The sequence below is a fragment of the Trichosurus vulpecula genome, chromosome 8 (genome assembly GCF_011100635.1).
Source record: "Trichosurus vulpecula isolate mTriVul1 chromosome 8, mTriVul1.pri, whole genome shotgun sequence".
Taxonomy (NCBI): Eukaryota; Metazoa; Chordata; class Mammalia; order Diprotodontia; family Phalangeridae; genus Trichosurus; species Trichosurus vulpecula.
Window position 1 is genome coordinate 194,818,506 of NC_050580.1, and position 22,082 is coordinate 194,840,587.

Below are 22,082 nucleotides of genomic sequence, written 5' to 3' on the forward strand. Positions count from 1 at the left end.
TCCCTTCTACTTTCTCCCTCGAAAGTTAAACAGAAAAAGAAAACCCTGGTAATAAATATGTATAAGTGAAGCAAAACAAATCCCCATTTAAGCCTCATCAGAAAATGCATGTCTCATTCCACACCTTGAGGCCATCACCTCCTTCTCAGGAAGAAGGTAACATGGTTCATCTTCAGTCCTCTGGAATTATGGCTGGTAATTGCTTTGATCAGAGTTCTTAAGTCTTTCAACGTTGCTTGTCTTTTCAATACTAATGTTACTGTATAAATTGTTCTCCTGGTTCCACTCACCTTACTCTGTATCAGTTCACACAAATCTTAGGTTTTTCTGAAACCATTCCTTCTGTCATTTCTTTTAACAAGATAATATTCTATCACATTTACACGCCAAAATTTGTTCAACGTGCTCCAGCTGATCGGCATCCCTTAGTTTCCAGGTGTTTGATATAACAAAAAGAGCTGCTATAAATATTTTTGAACTTTCAGATCTTTTTTCTCTCTTTGACATCTTTAAGGTACAGGACTAGTAGTGGTATCCCTGAGTTAAAGGGTATGCACAATTTAGTGACTATTTGGGCGCAGTTCCAAATTGTTTTCTGGAATGGCTGGGACCAATCCATATAGCAAGGAGATAGTAACTGGTATGAACTTCGAAGGAAGCTTGGGATTCTAAGAGGTGGAGGTAAGGAGGGAGGGCATTCCAGGCATAGAGGACAGCCTGTACAAAGGAATGTAAGAAGATGAAGTATCCTATTCAGGGGACAGCAAAGTGGCTAGTTTGGTACTTTATATATATATCTCCAGAGCTTAGTAAAATGTTAGGCACATAGTAAGCACCTAATAAATTATTTTTCATCCCTGTACTCATTCAACTTAGTGTGTCAAAGTGAGTATGTGCAAATGATGGTGAAAGGTCTGTATCTAGATCATGAAGGGCTTTAAAAGTCAAACAGGCAGGTTTGCATTTTAACGAGAGAGCCACTGGAGTTTTTGGAACTAGGAAATGACAGGGCCAGACCTCGAATTTTAAGGCTATCTCTTTGGCATCTGTGTGGAGACTTGAGGCAGGGAGAACAGTTAAAAGGCTATTATCATAGTCAACATGGGAGGTAATGTGGGCCTAAGGTAGGGTGCTGGCCTTGTGAGTAAATAGAGTATATATTATATAGGCACAATTGACGAGACCTGGCAACTCATTGCATTATCTTGTATTTTCTAGACATGCAAGCCAGATTGTGAACTCCTCAAGAGCAGGGACTGTTTTATTTCTGCCTTTGTATCTCCAGCGTCTGACCCATATTGGGCATGAACGCTTGCTGATTATGATTCCTTAAAAGAGCTTGAGAAGGAATGGCCAGGCACAGGCAGGTGAAGAATCAATAGAGAGGTATCTTGAAAACCTAGAGAAGAGAAAGTATTCTGAAGGAGAGGATCATCAACAAGGTCATCACATGCTGAGTGAGAGGTCATGAAAGATGAGGACTGAGAAAAGGCGCTTAAGTTTGATGGTTGCATCTTTTAAGAGCTTAGTCTTGGCTCTCATTCTCTCCTATTTCTGGGGAAGCCTGCCCATTTTTTATCCCCTCTCTTTAATTTTCAATCTGTTTTTCACGGGCTTCTTACCTACATGCAAACTTGCCCTCATTTTTTTCCCACTGGCAGGAAATCTTCACTTGATCCTACATATCGTCTCTAGATATCCTAGAAAAAGATGTCTACATGTGTTGTTTCCACTTTCTCACCTTACCTTTCAAATTCTTACAGTCTGGCCTTGAACTTGCATTAAATTAAAACTTCACCCTAAAGAGAAGAGACATTCTGATGTATAGAAAATACAAGATAATTTGGGGGAGGGGAACAGAATAAGGAAGGCTCCAGTAGAAGGGCTTTTGATCTGAGCCTTGAAGGAAATTCAGAATTCTAAGAGGCAGAGGTGAAGAAGGTGTGTGTTCAGGCACTGGGGACAACCAATGAAAAACAAGAAGACTGAAGCCATAGTGCTGTATGAATAATAAGGCTAGTTAGACTGGGCAAAACCGAGCGCTGAAAAGGTGTGCTGAGGCCAGGTTGCGAAGGTATTTAAATGCTAAGTAGTGGATTTTTGATGTAGGAATAAAGCTTTGAGGGCTTGTTATCTAAGCACTGGGGATACAAATAGAAAAGCAAGACAATCAGTGCCTGCTCTCAAAGAGCTCACATTCTAATCGGAGACACAATACCTATGCAAAGGTACAGACTGAAAGCTCCCATGATCCTTATTCAATTTGATCTTAGAACTAACGAGACGCTATAAGCAAGTTTATGGAGTAGGGGAATGACACAGATCTTCCATTTAGTCAGTCCATAATCAGTCAAGTGGGAAAGGATACCTGTGCGAAAATAAAGACCTGTATAGCTAGGTGGGAAGCGAAACACGGCCCTGGACTAGCCCACACGGAGTGGCCCCGCTCCACCAAATCTGATCAGTGAGAGGGAGGGTTCCCGTGGCCAGGGGAGTGCGACTGAGGGTGGTATGGATTACTGAGAACCGAGGAAGGTGTGAGTTTCAGAGTTTATGCAGTCTCTCAGAAAGATGCGTTATTGGAGACAAGGATGAAGTCAGGCAATCAGCCAGGTGGGGGATGAACGATTTAGGAAAAGCACTTTAGCAGCTGTGTAGAACTGTGTGTGTGAAGGTTAGGGTTCAATAAGCCCGGGGAAAGGTAAGACAGAAGCAGACTGTGAAGGGCTTTAAAAGCCCTGTGGAGAATGCTCTTGAGAGACTTGAGGCAGGCAGACCAAATGGGAGGCTCCGCTGCAATAAGTCGGGGTGAGAGGGGCCAAGTGCCTGCAGCGTGGTGATGGCTACGAGTGTGCAGAGAAGGGGACAGAAGATGGATAATGGGGAGGCAGCTGACCGCTGGATACGCACGGACTGAGTGGCAAAGGAGAGTCCACGATATCTCCTTGACACTTTGATTATCCGTGCCCCTTAACTGTGAGTCCCCACACCCCTGCCGCTTTTCCCTCTTTAATCTCTCCTTTGGTGATGTCATCAGCTCCCTGGGGTTCAACTATCGGGTCTTTGACAACTTTGACGACTCTACCGAGTGTTCTAAAAAAAAAACAAAATTAGTGTCGTTTTAAGCTATGAAGCTTATGTGCACTTTAAAAAAAAACACAAAACACCACCGCCACTTACAGGCCCACAGACTTTTGGGACACCCAGTGGCTAGCCAATCCCTCGTCTCTGGATCTCGAGGGCCAGGCCCGCCATGTTGAGCTGGACCACCCAGAAGCATCTGCAACTCAACGTAATCCTAACCGACCTGTTGCCTGTCCCCGAAGCCCGGCCCTCTTCTAACATCCTCCGATTGCACTTAGGTTTACAACCTTAGTATCGTCGACTCCTCATGCTCCCACCGTCTCCCCCTTTCCTCAATTTGCAAGCACTTGCTAAACCTAGTTGTGGGCGCGTCCCCATTGGAAACGCGGGCACAATCGGCGCCCAATTACTGACTCCCGCGGCCTAGCCCCAGAGGGTTGGGATGGGTGGGTGGGAAGAGTGACTAACGCCTTTAAAAGGTCAGTCTGTAGCAATGCATTCTGGGAGTTGTAGTTCCAGGCGGGACCCACGGCATGCTGGGAGCTGCAGTCCTAGTCCGCGCCCACCACTTAGCTGCTGGGAGTTGTAGTCGTTCACGCTGGGAGGGGCACGCGGAAATGGGTAACGGTAACACCCCCACCCCCGCCCTGACTTTTGCTTCGGGTCTCTGCGACAGTGGTGGAGGCAACTGACGGTCGCGGCTTAATTTTTCTAGTTTAAAAAACACTATGGATTACCGAAGCGTCAGTCGCTGGAGACCGTGGGAGGGCGGGAACGGCGCGGCACGTGACCCCGACGTAACCTCGGAGCTCTAAGTTTAGCGGGATTTCCAAACGCGGCAGCCACTGGCGAAGTGAGCTGGAGAGCGCGCGCTGGGGGCGGGATCGGACGGGACCGGAACGGGAGCTCTCTGGCCACGGTAAAGGTGAGTCGAGTAAGGCACCCCCTCCCCAGGACCCCTCGGACGAGCGGCCGGTCCTTCCGGCGGCGCCCAGCCCCGGCTCTCCCGCCGCTCTCCCCTCGGTACGCGCGGCTGGGCCCCCGACTGTGGTACCCGGAGCCCGAGGCCAGCTGCCGGCGGCGTCCCAGATGGAAAGCCGAGAGAGGCCTGAGAAGGCCTCTCGTCCAGCCCTCTGCTTCAACTGACCAGGATACTGAGGCCCGGGGCTGTAGTGAGCGGTAGATCCGGAATTCCAGCCCCTGAAGGTAAAGTCCTTTCAGCCGATCTGAGGCTGGTAATTAGCATCCGGGGGCCTCGAGCTATTTCATGAGGCTCTCGGGCCCGAAGCTCCTTCCACACCGCCCGGGGCTGATGGTGCCTGTTTCCGTTTGTTGCTGCTTTAACTTTTTTTTTTTTCCATTCCCCCAAAACCCCCTTTTCACCGCCACTCGTTCTTCCTACTCGCGTGGACGGCGGCGGGTAAAAAGGCCTCGTGACGATTCTGCATAACGAAACAAAACAAACTCCCCCCTTTGGCCAGGGCCAAAAATACACGTTTGAGTCACCCGGAGCCCATCACCTCCCTGTCAGTAGGTGGGTAGTACTGGTCTTCGTGGGTCCTCTGCCATCGAGGTTGGTTTTTCGTGGATCAGGATTCCAAGTGGTTTGTCTTTACCATGCTGTTATTATAGAACTCGTTCCCCTTTTGCTGATCCATTTTTTGGTAAAGACTATAACCTTCAGACATTGAGATCTTGCACCTTCTACCTGTTGACTGGGTTTGACCTGCCTTACTACCTGATTTATCCAAATGTATTTTTGTGAGAGTTTTTCATTTTCTCCCCGGGGGGGTTGTTAATTTGTTCTAGATCCTCACCGTACACCTGTCGTTAGATTCAGCAAACACTGATAAAGCACCTATCATGTGCAGAACCGACGCGTTGTGGAGATGGAAAGTTTAGATGCGACTCATTCCAGCCTTAGTGCATTTTACAGTCTAGTAGGGATATAGGATAAGTAGATAATCATTTGTGGATCTGTGATTAATGCAAATACTCCTTCCAGAGGTACTGTAGATCACTATCCAGTCATGTTTTCTCGTTCTATAGGATTCTTGTCTATGTGTTTTCATAAATTATTGCAAAGGTTTACAGAATATGGTGGAGGACTTCTTCAGGCTCTTTTAGGATTGTGTGGGCACCACCTTGGGTATTCTGTCCCTTGCTCTTTACTACATCTCCTGGACATCTTTATATATCATAATTACAATATCCAGTGTAGCTAGATGGGTAGTGCACTAGTGACATGTGTTAAAGATAATTGGAATTAATAGTTCAGAGATCAGGGTACCTAGGTGAGAACAGTTTTTATCAGGGCGAGGAAGCCAAATTGCACGTGGTTAAGAGACCACATTGAGGCAGTAAGTGGAAACGACTTTTTAAAAATCAGTTTTTATTGAAACATGTATTATATGTGTATATATATATATATATCTCACAGTAGTACCCCCAACAACCATCCCATAAAGCTGTCTCATATAACCCACAATATTTTAAAAGGAAAAAAAAAAGGAAAAAGAAGGGGGGAAATCAACATAAATTATCAATATAATAAAAAGTCTGAAAATATGCACAGTGTACAGACATCCCATTTATGTAAGTAAAGGAGTGGGGTGAATTTGTTTTCTCATATTTCTTCTTTCAAGCCATGCTTGTTCTTTGTAATTTTTCAATATGCGCGTGTGTGCATGCATATATATGTGTGTGTATATATGTATGTACACATATATACACACATATTTGTAGTTCTTTATAGCTTACATTGTTGTAGTCATTGTGCATATTGCTTTCTTGACTTTGCTTCATTTTGCATCAGTGCATGTACATCTTTCCGTGATTCTCTGTATGCTGCTCATCACATTCTTCATTTCTTATAGCGCAGTAATATTCCATTACATTCATGTACCAAAATTTTTTATCCATTTCCCCAACCAATAAGTTACTACCTTGTTTCCAGTTCTTTGCTGTCACAAAAAGTGTTATAAATATTTTGTTGTACGTGGAGCTTTCTTATCAGTGTCCTCCTTGGCATGACTTACAAGCTTGGTGATAGAACCTCTAGGTTAAAAGGCATGGGTATTTTAGTCACTTTATTTGCATAACACCAAATTATTTCCAAAATGGTGGTATTGATTCACAGCTCCACCAACAATGCACTGGTATGCCTGTCTTCAGACAGCCTCTCCAACATTGTTCTCATTGCTGCCAATTTTGCAGAGTGTGAGATGAAACCTCAGAGTTGTTTTGATTTACATTTCTCTTATTATGAGTGATCTGGAGCATTCTTTCCTGTGGCTGTTTGTTCGTGTGCTTTGACCACTTATCTGCTGGTGGTCATGTATCTGTTTCTCTGTTTATCTATATCTGTTAATTGTTCATATGTTTTAGATACCAAGCCCTTGTCAGAGAAGTTTAATACAGACCTCTTCCCTAGGTGCATTAGTTTTATAGGTTCAGAAGCTTTTCAGTTTCATGTAATTTTGTCTGTTTTATCTTTTGTAATTGCTTCAATCAGTTTGATTAAGAATGCATTGCGTGGAGGGGCAGCTAGGTGGTGCAGTGAGTAGAGCACCAGCCCTGAGTCAGCAGGACCTGAGTTCAAATTCGGCCTAAGATACTTTACACACGTATCAGCTGTGTGACCTTGAACAAGTCATTGAACCTCAGTTACCCTGCCTTCCCCCCCTCAAACACACACACACACACACACAATGCCTACCCATACCTATGAGAAGTATATGATTAAGGGCTAGAAATGACTCTTTACGGGTATTTGTGAAAGGGTGAAGAAATAGAAGATAATAGCTTGCAAGGATTGTTGGAAAGAGATACCTAAGGTATATCTGTAGGCCTTAGGGAACCATACAACACATAAAGAGACACATGGTGCTTATCATTTAAGTAAGTGCTGGTTGATGGTGTTTGGAAATGAGCGAATGATTAAAAGGACAGTGTCTCGGAGGAGCTAGGAGGTGATTCAGTCGGGATACAAGTAAAGGGGATGGTTTTTCAAGAAGGTACGCTTCTTCCCTGGAAACAAGAGCAAAGGGGTGAAAAAGGGGGAGAGATAATGTAGAGAGATTTCCAAGTGTGGACAAAAAGAAGAAGAAGGAAATTTTGGTTGGATATCCTCTATTCTCAGGAAAGAGGCGAGATACTCTCCTGAGATGCTGAGGAGAGAAAAGAGGTCGTATATGGAGCTTGAGGGAAGAAAGGTTTTGGCACAGCCACTGTAGTAAGTGTAATAAAAAGACAACTTGGGAACAACAAAGGATTATGGTAAAGGCACAGGTGAATTTAGATAATAATTAATAGTTGACCTAGTTGGGTACAGTTATGTTCAGCATTCAACAATATGTTATTCATATAGAGAAAACAAATGGTGGGAGTGATTGGAGTTGGGTTTTGTCAAGCTTCACAGCAGTCGGCAAATAGGACCAAGCGTTCCAGGCGTTCAGGGAGGTAGTGCGTCGTTGAACTTGTCGCTCGTGGTGTCAGAGCAGAAGTACTGGATTGGGAGGAGTGGGGGGAATGGATGGACTGGAGCTCACAGTGAGGATGGAGAATGAGTGTAAGGAGGAATGTAGCTGGGAGGATGAGCGATTATGACCCGAAGCATAGTTATGGGTGATGTAAGCTACTGTGGTCTGCAGATTATTTGAGACAATGTAAGACAATGACTTCAGTTGCCTTATAGAATAAACCTTACAACTTTTTACCTATTTCAAAAACATGCAGCATATCCTTTTGCTGCAATCACTTGTTTCATACTATTTGGCATTGAATTCCCAAGATTTTGGCATATTCTTTATCACGAAAGCATACTTTCATCACGTGATTAGTCTCCCGTTTCTGACTCTGCCAGCCAACTCCTTAGGATATACACGGGGATCTAAGGATTAGAGTCCACATTTATTAAGTATCTACCATATGTGTAAAACACTAACTGCCCATTCTAGGCTCTAGGAACACAAAGACTAAAAAACAAAAACAGGCCCTGCTGTTAAGAAGCTTACATTTTGGTCAGGGATAGGAAGATAGAACACAGATCAACAAATAAAAAATGTACATTAAGTAATACAAAGTAATTTCAGGAGGGAAAGTTGGGAAGTGTGGCAGAGGGGGAGAAACAGGAAAGGCCTCACATAAGAGGTGAGCCTTGCAGGAAGCAAGCAATCCTAAAAAATTGGAAAGAGGGTATTGCAGGTATGAAATACTCATACAAAACAATGGACGTGGGAGATGGAATATCATGGACAGAAATCAGCTAACAGACTGAGTAGAACAGAGAGTGGGCAGGAAGAAGAGTTAGGGGAATAATATGAAATGAATCAAAAGATAGTTGAGAACCGGATTGTGAAGGACTTTAAATGTTCTATTAACACTTTTTGTGTTTGTCTCAGAAGCAATAAGGATCTACTGAAGACTTTTGAGGAGCCTATTAACCAGGAAGTGACCTGGGTCAGATCATAGGATTTTAGATTTGGAACTGAGAAGTAGCTCAGAGTTCAACCCCCTCATTTTCTAGATATGGAAATTGAGGCCTAGAGAGGTAACTTGCACAAAGCCACACCAACAATAAGTTGGTGGAACCAGGATTTCAAGTAAGATCTTCTGTCTCCAGATATATTTTTTTCCACAATTCTAGCTCCTAGCACAGTGCCTGAGATGTAGCAGGGGCCTAATAGATGCTATTAGATTGGTTATGCCAGGGTGGTGAGAACATTGTCACTTCTTATGGGTTAAATTGAATAGAAGCATAGTCATAAAACTAGGTTAAAAAAAAAAGACACAGTTCCTGCTCTCCTGGAGGGATATAATATGTATGCAGCCAAATATAACACAAAATAGTTCTAATGGAGGAAAGGAGAGATCCAGACAAGTACTCTACGAAAATTTAAAGAGTTCAAATATATTCAGCTCGGAATCAGTGGCAACTCTGGAGGTAGCAGCTGAGTTGAGCCCAGGAGGGAGAGTAGGACTTTCAGGGATGGGGGCAGCCTCTGCAAATACTCAAAGTCATAAGATGTGTCAGTTCTGGGGAAGAGCCTGGAGTCCAGTGTGGCTAGAATATAGAGTGAAGGGAAGGGAGCAATGCAAATATCTGGAAGGGCAGGTTGTAGCTAGGTTGTGGAAGGCATTAAAGGTCAGGCTTAGGAATGTATCTTTTATCCTGCAGGCACTCTAGTAGAATTAAGCCTTGTAGGGAGCCTCTGAAGATTTTTTTGAGTAGGGGCATAACATGTTATAAGATCTGTTCCTAAGGAAGATTATTTTGATAGGAGTTTGTAGAATCGGAGAGGGGAGAGGAGTATGGTTTAAGAGAGGGTATTCAGGTGAGAGTTCATTCATTTAACCAGTTTGTATTAAATATAAGGCACTGTGCCTAGGCATTGGGGATACAGGGATGAAACAAAAAATAGCTCTTGCCTTCAAGGTGCTTTGGGGGAAGGCCGAAGGGGCACAGCACAGGAGGATGCAACATTTAGCACCATCATTTGAGGAAAGCACCAGTGAAAGACTTCCTGTAGGAAGTGGCAAAGGCCTAGACTAGGGTGGAGGCAGTGTTCCTGGAAAGAAGAATGTAAGATATTATGGAAATAGAATCTGTAAAATTTGCAAATGATTTGGATATGAGGAGTAAAGAATAGGGAAGAGTCAAAAGATGACAGCAAAATTGAACCCTGGGTGACTGGGATAAATACCATTAGCATAAATAGGGAAGTTAGGAAGAAAGACAGGTTTGGGGGGGAAGCTTATTAAACTTGCTGAGCTTGAAGATAGGGCATGGAGATGAAAATGGCCTGGAAATAGTTGGAGATGTGAGGCTGAAATTCTAGGGAAAGAACAAGACTTAATGTTGATTTGGGATGATAGTTAAATCCATGGGAGCTGATAAGATCACTGTTGGAGAAAGTAGAGCAGTACCAAAAGGACTGAGGACACAAACTTGGGGAGCATCGGTGCTTAAGGGGTGGGGGAGAGGATTGGGAGTTACTGAAAGAGACAAGAGACTGCTGGACAATCAATTAACTGGCATTTATTATGTACCTCTTATGTGCCTGGCAGTGTGCTAAGTGTTAGAGAAACAAAACAAAAATTAACCAGTTCCTGCCTACTAGGAGCTTACTTTCTGAGGGAGAAGACAGTCTATACATTTTTAGGGGCTATACAAGACACAGATAAAGCAGATACTAGTAACAGTTAGCATTTACATAGGACTTCAAGGTTTGCTTTACATTCCTGCAGAAGATGGCCCTTGAGCTGAATCTTGAAAGAAATCCCAGGGAAGTCTTGTGTTGTTTCCAAGTGGTGGAGGTGAGAAGGGAAAACATTCCTGAGGAACAGCCAATTAAAGGACACAGATTAAAGAGGTGAAATGAGCCATCTTATGAGAAACCACATAGAGGCTAACATAGGGAATAATGTGCAAGAAGATTGGAAAGGTAGGAATGGGCTAGGTTATAAAGAGTTTAAAATGAAATAATATATGTAGCAAGTGCTTTGCAAACTTGAAAGTGCCATGTAAACATTTGTTATTACTAAATGCCAAGCCTACGATTTCACATTTGACCCTATCAGTAATAGAGAGCCTGTGGAGTTTATTGATTAAATGGGTGATATGGTCAGTCCTACACTTTAGGAAAATTGGTCTGGCATCTGTGAGGTGGGACAGGTTAGGGAGACCAATGATGAGGCCATTGCAGTAATTATAGGATTATATATTTAAAACCAGAAGGAACCTTAGAGGCCACTGAATGAATCCAAGTGAGAGGTGATAAGGGCCAGAGCAAGGGTTCTGACTGTGAGTAAAAAGGATGTATGTGTGAGACATGTCGTAGAAGTAGAAGTGACATTTGTCATCTTACCGAATGTGCTGGGTGAGGGAGAATGAAGAATTGAGGATGACACTGAGGTTGTAAACCTGGGTAAATGGGAAGGTGCTGGTGTTCTTGATAATAATATGGAAATTCAGAATAGGTGTGGGTTTGGGGGAAAAGATAGTGAGTTCTGTTTCAGACATGTTGGGTTTGAGATGTCTATGAACAAATAGCTCAAATTGCCCAGTAGGCAGTTGGTGATATGGAACTAGAGTTCGGGAGGGATATTGGGCTAGGTATATGTCGAACTGTAGGCAGCTAGGTAGTTCTGTGGGTAGAGTACTAGGCTTGGAGTCAGGAAGACCTGAGTTCAAATTTGGCCTCAGATGCTTACTAGCTATGTGACCCTGGTCAAGTCACTTAGCCTCTGTTTGCTTTAATTCACCAGAGAAAGCAAGGCAGACCATTCCAGTATCTTTGACAAAATATGATCCCTAAAGAGTCAGAATGGGACACTGAACAACAACAAAATATGTAGACCTGGGAGTTGCCTGTAGAAGCTGATGAGGTCACCAGGTGAGAAAGTCTAGACAGAAAAGAGAAAAGCGTTCCGAACAGAACCCTGGGAGACTCCAGCACTTAGTGACTGTGATCTGGAGGCTAAGAAGGGATTATCAGACTGTCAGGAAGAGAACCAAAAGAGCACCATCACGAAGACCCAAAGAATGCCAGCAGAAGTGGACAGTCAGCAGTGTCAGATACTTCAGAGAAGTCAAGAAGGCTGAAGATTGACAAAAGATTATTTGGTTTTTTTTTTCTTTTTAAATTACGAACTTGATAGACATCAACAAATATGATCATTTCTGTATGTAAAGAACTGAAAAAAAGAACTGCATATGAAACTGAATCTCACTTATGTACAGCTTGGTTTTTTAAAAGTATAAGATACGTTGAACATGTTAATTCCATTACTATTCCACTTGTTTGTCTGCATTTCTAAACTCGTCTTCTGTTGTATTTTGTAAACATTTCATTAATTATCTTTTCTTTTTCTTATCTTTTGGCATCATTATTATACCACCGCTCTTTCTCAACCCCCTTACTCCCAACAAATAAATAAATTCCCTCTCTTATAGCAAATAACTAGTCAAACAAAACAGGATCCATATATGGGCTATGTCAGAAAATGTAGGAGATATGATTAAAATCCATCATCTGTCTTCTGGAGTTTTGGTTGAACATTGCATTGATTGGCGCTCTTAAGGCTTCCTGGTTCTAAAAAGGCCATTTGATTTAGCCGTGATGACTCTGGAGAGAGCAGTTTCAGTTGAGTGATGAGGTTGTGGAAGCAAGGTTGTAGCAGGTTAAGGAGAGTGAGAGGAGGGAGAGTGGAGCCAGTAAGCATAGACTTCTTTCTTAAGGAGTTTAACTGAGAAAAGGAGAAAAATAAGCAGATGGCCTTTTGTGGATGTTTGGGCCTAGTGAGAATTTTTTAGGAAAGTTATTTCCTTCCTGTAAGGTAAGGAAGTAGATAGTGCCTAGGAGGGTATGGTCTTTAGTGGTGTTGAATGCCACAGAAAGGTATGGCTTCTCTTTGTAAAAAATAGACTGCTCGTTGAAGAAGCTGAGCTGAAGGGAGGAGAGAGAGAGGGCAATGGCAGTCAGTAGAAGGCTTCTGAGAAAATCTTTGTATGTTTGTAAGTATCAAGGTATTGCAAGTGATGCTCCTTTGTTATCTGTAATCTTATGATACTTATGTTTCACAGCACCGAACACTTAGGACAATGTCCATGCAGATGCAATTTGAAGCTGGTGCAGACACTTCAATAGAAGAAGAGAACATTGGCCCACAGCCCATTTCGCGACTGGAGGTATGTGTACTGAAGATCTAAGTCTGGAATTATATTGCTGGATTATATCATGTTTACCTGATGAGAAAATCACAGCTTTCATCTGTTCAACTGGATGTCAACCTTAGGTCAGACCCACATTAGGATTGCTGAAGATTTATAGAAGGGACTTTGAATAGTCTTCTATAAAGATTTAAAGAGGGAGCTCCTTTGGCCAGGGCCATATCCTGGACAAGCCAGGTGGAATAGAGTCTGCATTGGACTGGCAGTGACCTCTCTCCTTAGACTATTTTCCCTTTTTGAAGCAGCAGCGAGTATCAGCTGCAGAATCCCCAGAGCCAGAGGGGGAGAGAGGTCCTCATTACTGTTGCTAGGTGACCAGATTGCTAAAGATCTTATATTCCAGGAATGGGGTGTAGGTGGTGCAAAGGTACACAGAGATGGGCACATTCGTGTGTGTGTGTGTGTGTGTGTGTGTGTGTGTTTAAATGTCAGATAGGAATTTATGTTTGATGCTAGAAGCAAGAGGGAGCAACTGGAGTTTATTGCTCAGGCATAACTGCTACAAAACTTGGCCTTATCTGAGGATGGAATTGGGATGCCCTATTTTGCAAAATTTGAAAGCTGGTAGGAAGGCTCCCTTTCTACATAAAATATCCCTTCTCACCTCGTATGCAAGTTTTAAAAACTAGAAATTACCAATTTCATTTCCCTTTTAGGCTTTAGTATTAAAAAGCATTGTTTTGGGTAAAAGCAAGAAGTTGTTACTGGCACAAACCCGTAGTTTTTGTTTTTAAAAATTACCCTTTCTTGATGATGCAGGCATATTTCTGATGTCTAAAATTTGAATTCACTATCAGTTGCTTCAAATATGCTCTTTAAAAACTGAATGTATTGTGATTATGCTTATAAAAATGCAGAGCTTTACAATTCGTATTTTAGCGCCTGATATTTGTATACTTTATGCTTTTCACAGTTCTTTGCTATAAAACCTTAGATCATCCCAGTAGCCTTGTGTAATAGATAGGCCAGGTGTGATACCAGAATTACAGAATTGAATTTTAAAGGACTTCAGAGACCATCTAGACTGACCTGTACTGTCTAGTTAACCCTCTCTGCAGCACTCCCAATAAGTTATTCTGTAGTCTTCACTTGAAGCCTCTGCTGAGGGACAATCCATAACTTTGTCAAGCATTCCAGTCTAGTTTTGAATAGCTTTAATCACTGGGGAAATGTTCCTTAAATTGAGCCGAAATCTATCTTTTCATAATGTCCGTTGATCCTAATTATGCCCTCTAAGACTAAATAGATTAAATCTAATGCCTCTTCTGCATGACAACCCTTTACATAATAGAAGCCACCTGTCATGTCTCATAGGGACCCTCCCCCTCCCATGACCACCTGCATCGATGTTTCTTGTTTTCTAGTCTAAACACCCCCAGTTCCTTTAACTGATTCTCTTATCAGCATGCTATCCAGCCCCCTTCACCATCCTGGTCATTGCCATCTATATCAATGGTCTCCAAACCTTTCTGATCCCTATTAGTAAAAAAAAAAAAAAATTGAGCACAGACTGCCATGTATGTATATTTACTTATTTATAAATATAAATAAATGTATACACATTGAGGGGATGTGCTCAGGTTTGTGGTGTTTGGTTTTTTTTTTAATGTACTGATAATGTGACATAGTGGATAAAGAAGGCCTTGAAGACCAAAAGACATGGGTTCTAGTCCTGCCTCTGACTCTTACTGAAAATTTAACTTCTCAATGCTCTGGGCAGTAAGACTAAGGTAGAGAGAAGGTGCCCAGACCATATTGGTAGAGGGAGTTTCTTCACCAGGGTTCACCACACCAATGAAAGTATTGGTCTAGGCCCTGTACCTGTATTATTGTACAGGTACTAATAATATACCTGTATTATTGTACTAATAATGGAGGACCTTATAAAACTTAGGCAGAATAGATGAGATAAGGGTAAAATAATATTTGATCATAGAGTTGATAGGGAGCCCCAAAGAGAAGTGAAATGGTCACGTGTGCTTTAGGAAAATCACACATTGGCAGCTCAATAGAGGGTAGATTGGAGAACCAATTAAGAGGCTCCAGGTGAGAGGTGAGAATGAATGTGTGAGGAGCAAGAAGGGGTCAGATGTGAGAGACGTTGGGTGACATGACAAGATTCAATAGCTGATTGAATAGGTGGGCTAAAGACTCAAAGATGACTCCATGCTCGTAAATCTAGGTGACAGCAGGATTGTGCTTTCTGCCATAATGTGAAAGTTTGGAAGAGGAGCAAGTTTAATGAGATCTACCATGAATATCACAATTTATCTGCACCTATTCAACTCAGTTAGCCACACCCAAAATCTAGGATAAGGCTGGGCTCTTCTCAGTCCTTACTTCTGGGGAAGCATGCCCCCTTGTGGCCTGCTGCAACCACCAGGTGTCCTGGGAAGCAGAGGGTGGTTGTGCCTATGGAGGTCCCTGTGACCCCTGTGAAGACGCTGCTGTGACTACTTGGCGGTCAGATTCTCACTGCTCTAAGGGGTTCGTGATCCAGTTCTGAAGAGGTGGCAGGGAGGATGTTGGAAATATGCACCATAGATGGTCTACAGCTTGTGGATGTCCTTCCTAAGGCATGTCTGGAGCTCAATGTATTATTCCAAAAATGTGGCCTAACTAGAGCAGAATAGTTAGATGATCACCTCCTATGTCCTGTACGCACACACCAGTGCTGTAAAACTCAAATAGAAATGGATCCTTGTGGGCCACATATTGATTTAAGAAGCCATGAATTAACATTAGCTGTGTTGTATTTTTATTTATTTTGCTAAACATTTTCCAATTCCTTTTTAATCTCATTCCAGTGGCAGAATTGCCACCTGTGCTGTGCACTAAGCCTCTTTTTCTAAAGGCTAGGATTGCATGCACTTTCTGGCTCTGCTGTGCTGCTTTCTCTTTGAACTTACTAAATCTGTTTTGTGGAAACTGTTATTTAGCTCCATATCCCCTATCTTATACTTGTGAAGTTGATCTTTTTAATTCTAGTGTGGAATTTTACATCTCACTAAAGTTCATCTTAATCGATTTGGCCTTTCTAGATTTCTTTGGATACTGACTCCATTCCAGTTGTCAGCTAAGGAAACTAAAGCCAAAGACTTTAGTGACTTGTGTGATGTCATTCTAACTCAGAGCTCTCGACTTCCAGTGCAAGAGGTTTTGGGTCTGTTTGTTTTCCCACTGCTCCCACAGCTTCTTTTGTAAACAAACAAATATGCAGTTTAGTGATTAAGTACTATGATTGTAAATAAGGTTCTGAGTTTTTCTGTGACCATATTGTTTATTCTCAACTATGATCAGTATCTAACTAGGATGTGCTTGTGGAACTAGTTCTCATTTCTTAATTGCTAATATTCAGGCCCAGCTTTCTTTCTGTCGCTGTATTATGCTTTCTAAACTGGTAATAAACAAGGGCTAAGTAGTCAGTTTGCTCTGTAGAAGTACCTGTTCTGAAGGGTTAATGATAAAGCCATTTTAAATGGTTCTCTTCCCTTGCAGCAGTGTGGCATAAGTGCCAATGATGTGAAGAAATTGGAAGAAGCTGGATACCACACAGTGGAGGCTGTTGCCTATGCACCAAAGAAGGAACTAATAAATATTAAAGGCATTAATGAAGCCAAAGCTGATAAGATCCTGGTAAGCACTACTCAGTTGAACCAGGGAGGCATTAGTGGGCTTTTCATTTGTAATTCACAGTTGAATTCGAGGGCTGAGTCAGTTGTTAAAGCTCTCAATGAGTAGATTGGTTAATTCTGACTTGTTATTAGTCCATGCTGGATAAGCTGTGCCCTCAGTCAACTTCCCCATTAGGAATTCTGATGACCTTCTTATTGCTTTCACGTATCTGTTGATTTGGGTTCTGAAAAAGCTCTCTCCTCCCTTTGGGGCTCATTGTAATTTGCTTTCTAAGTATAATGCTCTATGGATTATAGGCTGAGTTTGGTGGCTGAGTTGTATAAAGCTCTCTAAGCCTCTAAGAGGGAAGAATACTACAAAATAATTATAATTCTTGCTTCTAATCTTCCCGGTGGCAAATAAAACATCAAATATATCTTATCTTTCTGGGTATTGTGGCCTCACAGTTTAGAAAGCCATTTATTGATTTAATATCTGAATCTAGTAGTAGTATTTACTAAGCTCTGTATGGGTGTAATTCATCAATCTGGTCTTAGAGCCTGCTCGGCTTCTTGATAGTGAAAGGGGAATGTGATTTGAATGTGCCTGGTTTCCTTCACTTTAATAAACTGTGACAAATGAGAGTCTCACCCCTTACTAACTACATGTGAGGTGGTGACTTAATAATCTTTAACATCATATGTAGCATATTACGTTTAAAAAATCCTTTTCATATCCATTGTCTCTTGATCCTTACAACAAACCAGGGTAGGACTTTCTTTTTTTTAATGATGTAACCGTAAACCTCCATGATTGAGTGGTCTACTCAAAGTCACAGTGACTGACTAGTCACTGGCAAACACAAAGCTTGAACTTGTCTCTTGGCTCTGACCAGTACACCTTTTACCACATTCTGCTATCTGCCCCTGATGGTGTCCTGTCGCCATTTTCACCTTTCTGACCCTGTTTCTAGTGTTTTAAAATTTCATTTCTAATGATGTATTTCAGTATTGAGTAAAATAACATAGAAGAAATGAAGAAGAACATGGTAGAGATGAAGCAGGCTGAAACAAATGACAAATATGAACATGAAAAAAAGAAACAAGAGTACAAAAATATATAGCAAATATGTGACAAAAAGAGAAAACAGTGTGCATGGTCCTGTTGTTAGAGTAAAGGCTAATGGTGGACAACCTCAGTGTTCCACTGATACTTCTGAGATGTCAAGAGAAATTGAAAAGGGCCCTCAGAATGTCAGTGCTTCTCCTCCCCGCCTGATGGGGGAACATTGATAAAAGACACTCAGGATGGGCAGAATTGGTGGGTTAAAATCTGCATTGTGTAAGAGAATTCTAAAATCCGTCAGATCACAGCTCCATTTGAGTAATAATGACCTCATATAATTATATTTTATTCAAATATATTTCTTCAGTATTTTACATCTATATAGCATAAAGCATATCTAGGTTCTAGTCCTGTATTATGAAATCGTATTTTTCCATTGTCTACAGTTATAACTGCAGAGACATTTGACCTTTCCCCTTACAAAAATTTCAGACATGTAATTTAAAAATCAAATCTTTGATACTAATATTCACTTTACGACCCATTCTCCCTGTCAGCATGACATCTCTGCATTTAATTTCCCCACATAATCCTTGAAAGAATTTGGTTCATTTAATTACTGCGTGCTCATTTAAGAATATACACAGATTTAAATTTACTAGTTGATTAGCAAGCATCTGTTAAGCACCTGATGTGTACAGGGAATTATGCCATATACCTGGTATAATTCTAAGGTCTTTGCCCTGAGGGAGCTTGCAGTACAATAGGAGGATGTGACGTATACATAATTTTTTAATATAAATAAGTGCATAACAGAGCTATAAGCCCTGTTAAGTCCTAGGTAGAGGAAAGACAGTGACTGATCTGGAAGGCTTCAAGGAGGAGGTGTCATTTGAGTTAAGGTTTAAAGAGCAAGTAGGAATAAAATAGGGTGAGTTGGAGGGGGATGGGAATGGATGGAGAGGTGGGGGGAACATTCCAGGAATAGGTAAATGCAGGAAAGCATAAAAAATGTATGTGGAATAATGCATAGTCCAGTTTGGCTTAAGCAAATGGAGAGGAGTAGTACAAGAAAAAAAAGCTAGAAAGAGCATTAGCAAAAAAAAGAGGGGGGGAACTGAACCCTAATTATAATGGCTACTCCTGACTACGAAGAGGAGATGAGATAATGCAGCTCCCTCCCGTCATTGGAGAGGTAGGGGACTAGAGGTGTGGAACATCACATATGCTGTCAGACTTAGTTGATATATTGGTGAGTTTTGCAGAACTCCTTCCCACCACCACCACCCCTTTTTTTGTTGTTTAGTTGTTTTTCAGTTATGTCTGACTCTATGACCCCATTTGGAGTTTTCTTGGCAAGATACTGGAGTGGTTTGCCATTTCCTTCTCCAACTTTTTAAAAAATTATTCTTTGTTAAATGAAATGGCTCTCTGGTAGAAGAAGGGAAATGATGGTGATGTAAAAACAAAAGATATCAATAAAAATTAGTTTTAAAGTTTGAGGGTATATTGCCAGATTGTATAGGCCTTAAAGACAGAGTGTTTGGATTTATAAGCAGTGAGGAGCCACTGAAAATATTTGAGCAGAAAGATGACTTGACCAAGACCCCAAACGTTCATCTGGCTGTGATATGAAAGAAGAATTGAAAAAGAAAAAGAGAGCTGAGGTAGCAACCATTATTAGGATGCTACTGCAGTGGCCTAGGCTGGTACCTGAGTGGCTGCAGTAGAAGTAGGGGAGAGGATGTGAGAGAGATTGCAAAGGTAGAATTAAACAGACTTGGCAGCTCATATAAGAGAAGGAAAAGTCAGAAATAACACCAAGCTGTTAAACCTTGGGGAGCTGGGTGAATGCTAGTGCCCCTGACTAGCAGTAAGTCAAGGGGATGAGATTTAGGAAGATAATTAGCTCAGTTTAGGATTGTTGAATTTGAGGTTCTGGCATTTCATCTGGGTGAAGATGCCAAGATGCTCTGTAGGCAGGGCCAGAGCTCAGGAGAAAAGTCAAGACTAGAGGTGCAGGGTTAGAAGTAATCTGCATACATGATAGAGGGAGACATGGTAGTGGACGAGGTTGCCAAAGAAAAGATTGTAGAAAGAGAAATGGGCCAAGGACAGAACCTTTGTAATCACTTCACCTTAAGGAGCTGGAAGAGGAGGAGCTAGTAAAGGAGGAATTGAGTGGGGGAAGGGGGAGGAGAAGAGGACCTAGTAGGGGAAGTTCCATAGGATCCTAGGTTTAGAGCTGAAGTTTAGGAAAACCTCAAAGTTCACACCTTCTCTGAGGTCAAGAGAGAGGAAGCAATTTGCCCAAATTCACAAAGACAGTAAATAAGCATAGTTAGGATTTGACTCCAGGTTTATGACAGCTAGATGGCACAGTGGATAGAGCGCTAGGCCTGGAGTCAGGAAGATTCATCTTCCTGGGTTCAAAACTGGCCTTAAGACACCAGCTGTGTGACCCTGGGCAAGTCACTTAACCCTGTTTGCCTCGGTTTCTTCATCTGTAAAATTAGCTGGAGAAGGAAATGGCAAACCAGTCCAGTCCATCTTTGCCAAGAAAACCCCAATGGGGTCATGAAGAGTCGGATAGGACTGAAATGACTGGAGGATGACAGCAATAAGAGCCATTGTACTCCACCTACCTCTGATACCAAATCCAGCAAACACCTTTCCAGCTCTGGCAGGTAGACCGTTTAATGCTATAATGATGTCAGAGAAGATGAAGACTGAAAAAAAGCCATTAGGTTTTTCAGTTAGAAAGTCACTGGTTGTCCTTCAAAAGAATAGTTTGCTACTTTGTAGGAATTTGTTTCTTGAGCCTTCAGTATTGAAGCATTGTTCCAACTCTTGCTCCAGTTATTGAATAAAACATGACAGCTGCAGATATTGAGAGAAAGTATAGGTGGTATAAGCAATTTCTAATTTGAATTCTAGGTGTAAAGATGTTACTATCCCTTAAAATGTGGAGTTAGTACTGCTATCAAATAAATGTTTGTTGAAGTAATGCTAATTGAAAATAAAAAGGTTCTAAGTGCTTAGTGCCTCATTAAAAGAATATTTGTAGTATTGACTGGGCCAGCAGGGGTCTGTGAAATGCGTTTGCTCCTTCTCTCTGGGCACCAGCTTCTGTCAGTGAGCAAATTTCAGCAGGGGAGCTTCAAATGTGCATTGTAAGACCTCAGATGTGCAAATCAGATCACTGCTATGCTTTATTAAATGCATAAATCCAAATCTCTACTAAATGAATATGTGCAAAATTATTGTGGTGTCAATATAGATTGACCTATGTGTACTTTTAGAGTTTTGTTTGCATTGAGGTCCAGCCATTTTATATTGTAAATGACTAAACAGCAAGAACCATGCTTGTCTTGTTTGCTTTTGGGTTGTGATGATGGCTAGTCCATGAACTATAAAGACATTTACCTTGTTGGGGTCTTTGGGCCCCATTCTTTCTGAAGTAGCACTGTTATTGTAGTGTCAATATGAAGAATGCATAAATATCCAAGAAATCTTTTTTTGCTACTGCTTCCAAAATATAAAAACTTGAATTCAGAGCAATTAAGAGGGATATACATTAAAGACCTCATGGAATAGCTGCCAGGTTCTTTCATGGAAATTTATCTCTAAAGTCTGACTCTAGTAATTTTTAATTCAAAGTTAAATTAAAATTTTCCTTAAATACTAATTTGCTAGCGAATCGGGTTTGTATTGATTGACTTAGCACAGCAAAATTTCGTGTAGTATTTCAGTATGATTGTGCTCTGCTATTTACATCTATCATGTCCAGGATTTTGCAAGTCTTCTTATTAAAATTTCTGCAACTTGAGTCTCAGTACTTGTACTCTTCCTGCCTCTCAGGAGATAGGAAGTAGATTTTGAAACCCAGAAGCAAACTAAGAAATTGGAGATATTCCTCTCTCCCAGGTGGGTGTCTTCATTCTGATCTTCCATTTGGGAAGAGTATCTTATTATTTGAAACTATAGAGAACATAGAGGTTGAAATTATAGGGAAGAAGTGACTAAAATTCCTTCTCTGAGAGATTTTATTTTAAAATTAATCTCCTGTGGTCCTGGAGATTAATTTGTGTTTCAGTTAGATGATTAATAGTTCTTTCTTGAAAGTCTGGTATTTGGGTGGTTTTTGGAGAAGATTCAGGAATGATGTCCTGTATTTGTTATCTTCCCCACCCATGGTATCCCTGTTTGCCCCATGTGCAGCTTTGGAATGACTTAACTTCCCATCTCCTCCATTTTTGCCAGGCTGAGGTGGCTAAATTGGTCCCAATGGGTTTCACCACCGCAACTGAATTTCATCAGCAACGGTCAGAAATGATACAGATCACCACTGGCTCCAAAGAGCTCGACAAACTCCTACAAGGTGGTAATCTCTTAGCAGTGTATTGTGGACTCTTGTGGGGGAGGGGAATGGCAGGTAGGGCAGAAGGAGATGAGTACCCTTTGGGTTGTCTGTTTTTCTGAGCACGATGAAGAGGACTTTTGTGGTGAAAGAGTAAAGATGCTGGAAGGAAGAACCTGATGTTCTACGTGAAAACACAAGAGCTGTCTGTGATTAGAGGGATTA

General features: G+C 41.7%; 1 protein-coding gene across 1 annotated transcript in view; it reads left to right on the forward strand.

Moving 5' to 3' along the window:
* Nucleotides 1-3,622: 3,622 nt before the first annotated feature.
* RAD51 (RAD51 recombinase) overlaps nucleotides 3,623-22,082 on the forward strand; it is a 36,578-nt gene continuing 18,118 nt past the window's right edge. The window contains exons 1-4 of the mRNA XM_036735599.1: nucleotides 3,623-4,009; nucleotides 12,671-12,775; nucleotides 16,316-16,453; nucleotides 21,761-21,878. Coding sequence (XP_036591494.1) covers nucleotides 12,689-12,775; nucleotides 16,316-16,453; nucleotides 21,761-21,878 — 343 coding nt within the window. The 5' untranslated portion in view covers nucleotides 3,623-4,009; nucleotides 12,671-12,688. The remainder of the gene's footprint in view (nucleotides 4,010-12,670; nucleotides 12,776-16,315; nucleotides 16,454-21,760; nucleotides 21,879-22,082) is intronic.